At 42.1% G+C, this 12,653-nt stretch overlaps 1 protein-coding gene across 1 annotated transcript in view; it reads left to right on the top strand.

Moving 5' to 3' along the window:
* LOC133997173 (voltage-dependent P/Q-type calcium channel subunit alpha-1A-like) overlaps positions 1-11,693 on the top strand; it is a gene marked incomplete at its 5' end in the record, with an annotated part of 72,882 nt that extends 61,189 nt beyond the window's left edge. The window contains 3 exon segments of the mRNA XM_062436718.1: positions 7,685-7,889; positions 8,909-9,147; positions 9,974-11,693. Coding sequence (XP_062292702.1) covers positions 7,685-7,889; positions 8,909-9,147; positions 9,974-10,723 — 1,194 coding nt within the window.
* Between the last annotated feature and the right edge of the window lie 960 nt (positions 11,694-12,653).

The following is a 12,653-nucleotide window of genomic DNA, read 5'->3' as shown; positions in this document are numbered from 1 at the left end:
CATCTTTGTCTTATCTGGTTGTATTATTTTGATATACTAATGTGTGTCATTAGTATAACAACGTTTTATAATATGAACCTGCACGATTAAACAATGTGCAACTAAGAATGTTTGGATGCAAAGACGCTAAAAAGACTTTTGGAAATTCACCTCCGCCTGTCAGGTCTTTCAGTTTGTCTTCCCTCCTTCCCCTTTCACCATCTCCCTACCTCCTCCTACTCCTCCCTCACTCCCACCCTCCACTCCTCTAAGCAGCTAAAGCTAACATCAGAGCAGCAAGCAAAGTCTGTCAGAGGGCTGGATAAGTGTTCTAGATGTATATCCTATAAATATATATCTAGAAGACTTATATAATACAGAATACTTTGTCCCTTCCAACCTTATCCTCCTCCCTAAACCATTTCCATTAAATCCTTGGTGTGTCTGTCCTGTGTAAACTGTGGCCAGAGTTAGTGTCACTCGTCTGCGATGAAAAGGAGAAAATACCCATAATTAATAAGTATTCATTAGGTGTGATGCTAAAGCGTTTCTATAGCATTTAAAGCACAAAGTTAGACACATTGGGCAACTGAAGATTAAGGTACATAAAGTTTAGGTTGTCAAATCCAAATTGTGTGTGTGTGTGTGTTTGTGTGTGTGTGTGTGTGTGTGTGTGTGTGTGTGTGTGTGTGTGTGTGTGTGTGTGTGTGTGAGTGTGAGTGTGTGTCAGAGAGATAGAGAGAAAGCAGTGTGGTAGAAGTTCCTTTTTGGCGATTTTGCGCTCAAAATTTCTTCAGTTTTTGTACTTTTAGCAGACAATTTGTGGTTTAACATATTAGACAATGTCCATATCTGGATGTTAGGATCATAATTTTACAGGTAAACCTTTGTATATATATATTTTTTAAAGGTGATGGAGATTAAAGGGACATAGCACGTGTGAAGAAAGTGAGGAAAGGAAACCCTGCTTACATCTCGCAGACTTAAAAAAAAACACTTTTATTTTCAGTTGCTCTGTGCTTACTGATTAGTCCCTGCATGCTTTCAAATCTTGAGTTACAGGTGGATTACTGCTCTGCTAAGTTTCTTTCATGCTGGCTTTGTATTCTCATCATTTATGAACTTGCACAACTTTTTTTTGTGGTTCTTTTAATAAAAAAAAAACAATGAGTTGTGTTTAAAAAATTGACACAAACGTGTGAGGGTTACTGTGAAGCCTCTGGCTGCAGTTGCACACATATTCATGCATATAAGCCTGATCATACTCCGACACGTCACCCCATCGAATCAAGTTGCTCTCACTTTGGTATGTTGGATACTCCACGGTGTGCTTCTGAATGTTCATTTAGAGGATGAGGAAGGAGTGTATAAGAGGACTGTGGTATAGTCAGTTTCTCTTCTAGTCATTCTTAAGATTTTCGCTTCTTAACAAATCAGATATTGAGTGTTAACTGTAGTTTGTTTTGCTTTAACCCTTACATACTGTTCATGGTCTGATTTGACCCATTTTTACATTTGAGAGAAAAAAAAACAACCTTAAAAACTTTACTTTTATCCAAGATTTTGATGACTTATCAGAATATACAAAAAAATAGAAATGTTTCAACTTTCTAAAAGTGTTTTTGTGCAGCTGATACACATTTTTGTTGAGTGTTTGACTCATATTTATTAAAAAATTCAAAAAGAACCGTTCAAAAATACTGTTTATTCATCATTCATTGAAAGCGTCATGTTCTCCAGTGTTATATAACGACAGACCATTATAGAGTGTGATTGCAGGTATTTTTTCTCCATCAACAAAAAGCGTAAAAACTAAAGATTACACTGTCTCCTTATCCTTAATAAAGGATTAATCACATTTATGAATGGCTGATGAGGTGTTCATCAATGATTTGTGGTTCCGAAATTATATATATAGAGTCTAACTATGAGGGGATACTGTGAAATGCCCAAATATGAACAGTATGTGAGGGTTAACTTTTGAATCTGTAAAGATATCGAACCCGTTATAACAGGTTTATATTAACTTTTGGCCTTTAAAATATATGTAAATACACTCAAATTGAACCTGAAAGTTAGTACTTTACCTTCATACTGTAGTTTAGAAAAAGTAGAATCTGATCACTGTTGTCAGCTCCCACAGTGTTTTATTTTATTTTACTGTTGGAAAAGGAAACGGAGAACAGTGTGCAGATTCCTTTCTAGTTCAGCACCTGTTTAGGAGTTTTTTGGATGTTAATTTCCTTTCCTTTTTTTTTTTAATCTTTACTGTAAAACAAACACAACAAAACCTATTTCATTCTCCAAAATCCTCAAAGTCTGCACTCATCGCTCTCTTTCTGCATTGATCTTTTTAAAATGAAGCATAAACAACCATCAACTCCGCTTACAGCTCTTTATGTTTGGGCAGCATTTCAACAAGTTTTTTCAATTGTCCCAGTTTTGCAAGCTCCACTCATTTGGTACTCCATGTTCATTTATATAAAAAAAACACACTACCTGATACAAGTTTGTTGCACGTAGATTTGAGCCCTGCTACTCCTCTAGTAACTGTCCTGGTTCACACAGTACAAGTCTGGGTGTTTATGTCACATAATAATGAAATAATAGATCATATATCAACATAAAGACAGGTATACTGCTGTGTGTGTGTGTGTGTGTGTGTGTGTGTGTGTGTGTGTGTGTGTGTGTGTGTGTGTGTGTGTGTGTGTGTGTGTGTGTGTGTGTGTGTGTGTGTGTGTGTGTGTGTGTGTGTGTGTGTGTGTGTGTTGCCTATAAGTGTGTGTGTGTCTGTACACTGTTACTTACTGTCTTCTAACACTCTGCTCTGCCTTACAGAGAGCTCACGCTGCTTCGGTAAGTGTGTGTATGAGTGTGTGTGTGTGTGTGTGTGTGTGTGTGTGAGAGTGTGTACGCACATGCATCTTATATTGTCCTCTATCCTCTCTCGCTCACTCGCGCACCCACCTTGCTCTTATGTGTGCGCATTGGCCTTCCTTCAATTAACTGGTTGTCCCTCTCTCTTTCTCTTCTGTCTTTTCTCCTTCTTCATCACCTTCCCTTTATTATTCGTATTTCCTACAACTCTTTTATCCCTCTCCTTCTATTTTCTCCTTCCCAAAACCTTTCTACCTCCCCAAAATAATCTCATTATTCTTCCTTTCCTTCTCTCTGTCATTCTTTCTCACTCCTTCTATTCGTGTGTTTGTTTCTGTCTCTGTCTCGATTCTCCTCCGGTCCCGGCAACTGTGCTACGTCGGGGCTATGCTCTGTCTGCCCGTGTGTGTGTGTGTGTGTGTGTGTGTGTGTGTGTGTGTGTGTGTGTGTGTACGTGTGTACGTGTGTACGTGTGTGTGTGTGTGTGCGTGCTACACTGCTCTGCTCTACGTATCATCTCTGTGTTTGCCTGCTCTGCAGCGGAGGAGACACAGGCCTCGCGGAAATAACCTCAGTGTATGTACCTCTCTCTCTCTCTCTCTCTCTCTCTCTCTCTCTCTCTCTCTCTCTCTCTCTCTCTCTCTCTCTCTCTCTCTCTCTCTCTCTCTCTCTCTCTCTCTCTCTCCCCTTTATTCTTCTTTTCTCTCTCAATTATTTCTCAAACTGATTTAGGCGAGGTTGAGCTGCAGTAGAACTGTTCAGGTGATGTTATTTTGACATGACATCAATTCAGGACAACTTAAAGTTATATAATGCTTAATATTTTTATTATATCACATTTTTAATACTATTTATGGTCTTCATCAATAGTCAAGCTTTAAACATAAAGTTCATTAAAATTTAAATGAACTTAAAACAGATGTTATTTTGCTCAATGTAAGAGAGAAATCAATAAAAGCAAAATGCTTTATATTTATAATATATATTATGATAAATATAAAGTCTGTACATACCTACAATCAGACACAGAAGAAGCTCTTTTGTTGCATTTCTGACCAAGTGAGCACTCAGGGTGTGTTTGCTGCCCCCTACTGGACAACCCATGTGCCATTATTAACATTATTCTGGGGGCGTGTATTGCTTTTATCACCAGTAAACACAGGCGTCACTTAACACAATTAGGACTGAAACAAACCCAGACCTGGACTAGACCTGGATCTCTCCCACTCATATCTACCAAATTCCAGTTTTCACCTAAAGTTTTGTTCAATTTATCTTCTTTTTTCTGTCATTTTCTTTATCTCCATCCATCCTGTACACACTCAGATCAAGTATGATACTTTTTGTGGGTTGTTTAGCTTGTTTTTAAATACATTAATTACTGAAAGGTTTTGAAAGGCAAGTGTAACTTTTGTGCAACTTAAACATTAACCAGACATCATCTGAGCTGTGCTACTGCAGTGAAGCTCATCCATCTGGTGCTCGAAGCTCTTTTAATCAAGCACCATGGTGTAATTGCCTCTACTGGGATCTACAGTACTTTAGTTACCTCTCTTCCTTTTTTTTCTGTCTTCTTCTCCTGTCATCTCTCCACTGAGCTGTTCTAGTCTCTTTCTGTCTATCTTTCTCCTGCTTTTCCATCCTCTCTCTCTCTCTCTCTCTCTCTCTCTCTTCTTTCTCCTTCTGCTTGTGTTGCGGTTTCACTGCTCTCCCTTGTTTGTTTCTCTGTGACGGGTTTTCCTGGAGTTCGTGCTCGTATGCAAAAGTGTGTGCGTGTGTGTGTTTGTTCCTCTGTGCGCGCGTTACATGTGTGTGTTTTCAGTCTGTTGCATCACTGCAGACCGGGTCAACAGCGTATGACAAAAGCATGGACTGGCCTGATGTTGGACTGTTGGCCTGTGCGGGAGATTGGCAGCGTGCCGGCATGTCATTAGTCATGCATGACGTGGCAGAGCCCTGTCTCGCCCGTAGGAAACTGTTGTACCAACCGGGAGAAATGTTGCTTCAGCAGCAAAAAAAAAAAAAACGCTGGCATTAAGTGGTCTGTGAGGTGGAGTGAAAGTTTGACGGAAGAAGAGTTGATGTGTCACGCTTAACATTTCCGAGTGTCTAAATCTGGATGACATACACTTTTTTTCCACTTCTCTACATGTAATTTACTTAAATTTGGGTAATATGGACACACAGATCACCAGGGTTCAATATTAAATTAAAAATTAAAATGTTATTCCGATATTTTTAGTCATGTCTGAGTGAATATGTTAATAAAAATGGGTTAGGGTTAGAGTTAGGGTTAGGGTTATATATTTTTTAAATAAAATTGCATCAGATTGATCTCTTTTTCAGTGTTTATGTTATTTCTCCTGAATAATTTAATCCCTAAATTAGCCTGAAATATACAACTACCTGTCTGGAAAAGTAGCGTCATTTTCACCTAGAGGCCACAGTCTGAATTGCAGAACATGTGACTTAAAAATAATGAAAAAATTGTACAAAGATATTTAAAACTCACTCTTTGCATTACAACAATTTGAACCGATGTATGTGCTAAATATCCCAAAAAAATCCATGGAAGCCTGAAAATGAAGTATTCATGTGAAATGTTATTACATCCCTTGTTATTCATGCAAGAGGAGGGGTTGCTGTTAATCAAAGTGTAAAAGTAATCCAAAATAGACACCCAGATTCTTTTCAAGCGTGTGTGTGTGTGTGTGTGTGTGTGTGTGTGTGTGTGTGTGCGTGTGTGTGTGTGTGTGCGTGTGTGTGTGTGTTAAGTGTGTGCACACATTTGGTAGTGTGCTGCCAGCGACCCGGAGGGCATGCATGGCTTGTGTTAAGCTGCTGGGAGTGTACACAGTCTGCTGTGTAATGTGGAGCTCCTCTCAGGACGGTGAATCCTCTGTGTTTGGTCATCAGGGTGATGTGAAGCTTTTCTTGGGTTGGGGGGGGGGGGGGGGGGGTCGGAGTGTTCAGCAGGGTCCTTTCCTGGTCAGAAGAGCCTGTTATAAACCCAGCAAGAAAATCACACAAGACCAGTACACATAACGTATGATTTGCATGTTTTGCTGTGATTTAATGCGACTGAAATCTTGACCTGATGCAAAAAAACAAAGACACATCATTCTTCAAACAGGTTCAAGAAGTAATATTTGACCAAATGCACCAATTTGATGCATTAAATGTTGATACACTTACATTATGCAGGCATTAAAGAGTTAAAATAGACTTATATGACCACATGTAACTTTTTTTCTGCAGCCTCTGTTGACTACAAGTCACAATACACTTATGTGACAGACAGAAATCAACAAATTCTTAAATATTTTTCACCTACTGCACTGACTATGATCAAGATATTCAGGATTTAGCAAATATGATGTTAATATTCAAACTGTGTAATCTTATTCCCCCATCAGAGTAGAATCACCAGTGTCTCAGTGCCGTAGACATTTTCTGGTTGGGTTCTTTCAGAGCTTTTTGACAAAGGTGTTAGGTTGTGGAATGATGGGTTGCCTTATTTGCATGGCTGCCATATTTGATTTATGTCGTACTCAGAGTTGGGAAACAATACATGTGTGAGATAATGATGTGACGAGCAGAGATGCAATAACTACAATTATCTAAATCAGCAGAAACCAGACTATGATTATCCACGAGTTCCCATCGAATCAGCAAGATACAATTTTTGCTAATAATCATCCTTTATAATCTTCTATAGATCTGAAAATGCAGCAGTGTGCTTATTCTTAATGCTGCTTCTTTAATAATCAACCATCAATCAGTAATCTGAAAGCTTCTGTCTAATTTTATGTGTCAAAACTACTAATAATCTGCTAGAATTTACATTGGAATCACTATTTTGCTATATTTAAATGATTATATATCTGTAATTATTGATTAAATCTACAATAATTTCAGTGCTATTTGTCCAGTCATCACTGCTCTAAGGAACGTCAACTGTCTGATGTTCCTACGATGTGCCAAACAATATATATATCTCTGTCTTTCCAACCTCAGTATGTCATAAATGAAATATGGCTGTCATGTGGAAGAAGTCCAATAGGCTCATTTGCCTTGTGCATGTGAGGCATGGTTTCTACGGCCGTCCTTCATGCTTGCTCTCTGTCTCTCTGCCCCTCTTTCCCTCTCTCTCTTTCTGTCAGTTCCCGGTTTATCTCTGTCTGTTCCATCCCTCCATGTTCTTGGTGGAGAAGCATGGTATTACATTACACGTGCTTGTCGCAAGGGTTTCAGCTGCTACTTTATAGGGGCAAGCAATGTGAATGCTTGATTCCATACCTTTTTTATTGATTCATGCTTGGTTATATTATATATTTTCATGGTTTGTTTCAGCCAGATGGGTGCAGGTCACCACACAGGGCAACACAAGACACAAAATGTGGATATCATCTTTTTAAAAAATACAAATCTATGAATACCTGAATTGTCCGAGTCAGGTTAACTGCTACCCATCTGGTGTGCTAAGAAGATTAAAATATAAAAAACAAGAGTTCTTTTTAGAGCTGCTGTTTGACCAAAGTTGAATTTTGTTATTTAATAAATACATTCACATTCAGGAAACTCAAGAAATGACAGACATTTGACCCTATGCACCTCTGGAGTGGTGTCATACCCTCAGTAAATGTCAGATGAGTAAGAGTGTCATCCTCACAGCTGAGGATGGACTCCACCAGTCAGGAGATATTAAATCTCACTTCTGTTCATTCTCTTTTCTCCCCCTTTTATCTCTTTTCTCCCCCCCATCTTATCACTTCCTCTCTGTCTGTCCCTCCTCCTCTCTGTATTTCCTCCTTCTTCGACCTCACAGACCATCACAGACACCAGTCCGATGCGTCGCTCCACCTCCAGCCTGGTCCACGGGCGCACGGGCCGGGGCGTGAGGCTGGATGACTACTCCCTGGAGAGGGTGGTGTCCGAGGAGGGGAGGCACGGCGGAGGGCGGAGGCACAGGGACCGGAGTCACCGCACCCCCTCCCAACGTTCCCTGACCAGATACACTGATGCTGACACGGGTGAGTCACTCATGGACAGTGGTGGGGAGTCTCAAATAAGCCTCACATTTTCACTTTCCTTCCTTCTTTTTAGATTCCTGGTTTATGAATGAACTCAGAGGACCAGGTGTATTAAATATGCAAACACTACTAACACGACTGATTTCTGCTCCTTATTGCAAGTTTAAATTTACAGTGAATGTGCATTAAACATGTAGTGAAGGAGCTTCGTGTTTTTAGTGTCTTTCCTGTCGGCTTAGTGCTGTTTTAGAGCTACTGAGCAGTAACCGTCCTGCTCCAGGGGGCAACACAATAGCAGCTGTTGAACCAATTAAGAGCAATCTGTGCTTTTATTGAGCTAAGAGAACAGAGTTATCACCATATTCACTAACTTTTTTGTGAGTCAGGTCTTAGCACAAAGAAGTCTTTGAAAAGAGCATTGTGCGAGCAGATAGCCACACTAATTGCGAGTGCAAATTGCACACTTCAGCTGTAAGACTAATCCAACAAGGCTGCGGCAGTTAAATCCCCCTTTATAATTGGAGGGCTCGCTAATCTGATGGAGAATCCTCTCCTCTGCTTCCTTGACTTCATAGCGATGACGATGTTTTAAATTACTTTTTTTCTCTGTTTTACATTTGACTCGTGCAGTTGTAGCTGATTCTCTCGTGAACACATGCATTACATTTGTTTTAGAGTAAATTTGCTTTAAAGGATAAATTCATAGTTTTTCCTATTTGTGTTAAAATAATAGTCGAACGTGTATGAACAGGAGGAATGATTACAGCAAGAAAAACAGGTTTCAATGTTCATTTGGGCATCTGACTGTTGTTTAAAGACAGACATAAAAAAAATGTGTGAACCCGTCCTTTAACTCTGTCATTGTAATTATTTTACGTGGCTCTTTTTAGCCTTTTTCAGGCATGAAAGACACAATATATGTGAGGTTGTCAGCGCTACATGTGTTGCAGTGGCATGAAAAGCTTTTCTAAACGACCATGTTGTATTTTCAAATGTAAACTGAGACATCTCCTTGGTAGGTCTGGGCACAGACCTCAGCACCACAACGCAGTCGGGCGACTTGCCACCCAAGGAGCGCGAGCGGGACCGCGGCAGGACCAAGGACCGTCGTCACCACCATCACCACCACCATCACCACGGCTCCATGGACAAGGAACGTTACGGCCCCGAACGCCACGACTACCCACACAGGCATCCCCAGGACCGCCACTGGTCCCGTTCGCCCAGCGAGGGGCCGGAGGGACGGGGTCACAGACAGGTGGGCCAAAAAGATACCAAGATTAATGCCAAGAGTCACAAAATATTAGGGATGCTTTCTTGAAAGTGTGTTTCCTTGTGTGTTTTTTCTTGTTAATTTCAGCATGTGTAGAATCCTTTATATACAGTTTTTTAATCAACACAGGTTGGATTAAAGCCTCAAAAATGTTCTTTACTGTCATGTTGGATACTTCAGTGCTGACAGTGGTCATATATGTTACATTACATTCAGTATCGAAGGCTTTTTTTGGGGTTATTACACCAAATACTCTCCAGATATTTGACTGTTTAAAGTATAATGAGCTGTGTTTTTAATAGTTTTTATATGTTTGGATCCTTATTTATCTGTTAAACGTTACAAAAGTGATCTTCAACCCCCCCTCGACCCCCCCTTGCTTTTTGTCCCCACATCAGCGACTGTTTATTTATCCAAAAAGAGTTTACGCCTAGTTATTTACATACACCTACTTATGGATATCAATTTCTCTTTTTTTGTGTTATGCTTTTTTCTTTGTCACTGTTTTTCTCTCTCTGTCCATTTTTCTTCAATGTGACATGTGGCTTCTTGGTGTCAATTTTTTGCCTCATCACTGTTTTTGAATGGTTTTCAATGGTGTTTATCTCTTCTTTATCTATCTATCTATCTATCTATCTATCTATCTATCTATCTATCTATCTATCTATCTATCTACCTTTCTATCTTTCTGTCAATCTTCCTATCTTTCTATCTATCTTGATCTTTGATTCACCACCACTCTGCTCTACTCTGGTCTCCGTTGTGTTGTTGTTGTGGTGCGTTTGATTTCCTTGTTTACATTTTGCTGTAGGGCAGTAGTTCGGTGAGCGGCAGCCCGGTCCCCTCCACCTCGGGGACCAGCACTCCGAGGAGAGGCCGTCGTCAGCTGCCCCAGACACCCGCTGTCCCCCGTCCACATGTCACCTACTCCCCCGCTGTCCGCAAGCCCAGTTATGGCCCTCCGGGGCCGGGCCGCCTGCGCTCACCTTCACCCCGACACTTCTCCCCACCAGACCACGAAAGAGGCTACCACCACCGACCTCCGTCACGCCACGGCTCCCCCCACCACGGGGGCTCTTCGTCCAGGCACGGTTCGCCGCGCTCCCCTAGACACCAGTCCCCGCGCTCACCCCTCCATGGCTCGCCCAGGTCCCCTCACCGAGGCCGCTGGAGTGGGCCTCCGCCTGGGGACAGCCTGGAGGGTGACGGGCCTTTCTACGAGCGTGACTACGAGTACGAGCGGCACCATGAGCCCCCTGCCTATGAGCAAAGCCTCTCCCATGGCAACCCGCACCCACATGGGGGGAATCCTCACCCACACCCACGCTCACCTAGGACTGCCCGTCAAGGGCCCCCTCCACCCCCTCACCCGCATCCTCGCAGGGTGCCCAATGGCTACCGCTCATCTTCACCTTCCCACACATCGACGGGGACCACCTGGGGCGCCCCCCACCACACCCACACCACCGGCCCCCTCATCCCCGAGGGCCCCGCAAGGGCCTACATGAACCTTATAGTGAGACGGACGAGGATGACTGGTGCTAGCGACCACAGGGAGTGAGAGATAAGGGCAGGAGAGGAGAAGAACAGCCGCCTCCAGTGCTCTGGCCTTGAATATGTAGACTTTTAACAAAGCAGAGGTGGTAGAGGAGATGTTGGGGGGAGGGGTTGGACGTCCTCCAGACCCTTACACCTTCACCCCTTGGACTCAAAATGTGAGGAAGGGGCAGAGGGGAGGGGGATGATGGTGCTGCGAATAGCTTTTCACACATTTTGTGTAAGACTCAAATCAGTGACAGAGCAGCAGATGAATAACTTGATTTTAAAAAAAAGACAGCAAAGACAACTGGACAAGGCCCGGGCACAGTTTACCTCTCCCTCTCTCAGTCACAGAACTACGCTTCCCAGAATTCTCTGCTTGACCAGCAAGGCCAGGCTGCAGGAGGAAGAGAGTGGTGTGAGAACAGAAAGCGAGGGAGAAGCATGTCGTGTAAAAAATTAATTAATTAAAAAAGAAAAAAGGCCAAGGATGATTGCAGTTTGCGAGGCCTAAAAGCACTTCTCCCAGACTGACGCGGTGTAATTGGTTAGTTTTGTCAGATCTGTGCTGTTTGTCGCTGGCCGGTCTGCTACTGTAAAAGCCTGAAAATGAGCTGGAACACAGAGTCCACTGCTTCGACTCTGCTCCTCAACAGATACTTTTAAAAGGAAAATAAAATTAATAAAAAGCCAGGACCCCCTAACCCTTACATGCCAAGCTATGCCTCCAGAAAAATCAAAATTGAACAATGAAGAACAAAATGAAACTTTACATGACAATGAAAAGAAAAAAAAAGGGAGAAAAACCACTTTATCTTTAAACTTTTTCCTTTCCAAGGGACATAACCAGGAAGCTCCGCCTATACTGCAAAAACCAGCCAATCACAGCGCTGGCTGATATTTGATGAGTTTTATCATCTCTGTTTACTGTTAAAGACTCACTTAATGCTGAACTGGTGTGACATCACTTCCTGTCTGGTGGTGGTGGAAGTGGAGATGGGGGGGTGGGGGTGGGGTGGGTTGGCCGGAGCACGGTGTGTGAGCTCACTTCCTGTTCCAGTACGCTTCGGAGGGAGGGGAGGGGTGGGTGGGCTAATGTAACTAGAGAAGGGAGTCGGACACTTCGTCAAGCCCCTCCTTCCTCAGTTACTAGACCCGGCGCACGGCGAAGAATAACCCGACAGGGAATGACATCACACGGTTGAATGGGGCGGAGGAGAGGAAAGGAGGGATGGGGAAAAAGACTAATTTCTTCAGTATTTCTTCTATCGATTACTTCTTCTTGTTCTTCTTCGGACATTGGAGCTTGGTTCTTCTGTTGCATTCGCTCAGCCTCCTTTGATCTTTTTCGGAGTCCAAAATTTGATGGAAACCTGCATGATTGATTAAATACATACTAGAGAGGAAATCTAACTGGTGTGGGTGGGACCTGGGGGCTTTATAGGAAACTTTGCATTTAGGTTTACAAAAAGAAGTTCTCTTTTCTCAGACTCTCTCTCTCTCTCTCTTTTACACCTCGAACGCGGTTTTCGGGTTACTTTTTACCCAGAACAGGCTTTTTGACTGGTCGGCTGTTTTGTTTGTCTCCGATGTTTTTTCTGCCGATAAAGTTGTCAAAGCTACGTTTTAAAAACCTGTTAAGAGACAGGAAAACGCTGCAGGATCACGTTCGAGTTTCCTGCCCGTGAGGAACAAAGAGCGAGAAAGAGTAGAGAGAAACGGACTTCTTCCACACTTGATTTATTATTGTTAATGATGATAGTTTTATGAATAATGATATCAATGTCAATGCAAAATGACGATGACAATGATGATTATGATGATGATGATGATACTGATGATGATTGATTGATTGATTGATTGACTGATTGATTGATAGAAGTGTTGCTGTAGATTTGTTGTCATGTTAATTGGAGTTCAAGTATGCTATGTCTCATCTCGTTTACATCCAT

The sequence above is a fragment of the Scomber scombrus genome, chromosome 2 (genome assembly GCF_963691925.1).
Source record: "Scomber scombrus chromosome 2, fScoSco1.1, whole genome shotgun sequence".
Lineage (NCBI taxonomy): Eukaryota > Metazoa > Chordata > Actinopteri > Scombriformes > Scombridae > Scomber > Scomber scombrus.
This window is presented reverse-complemented; position numbering and strand designations above follow the sequence as displayed.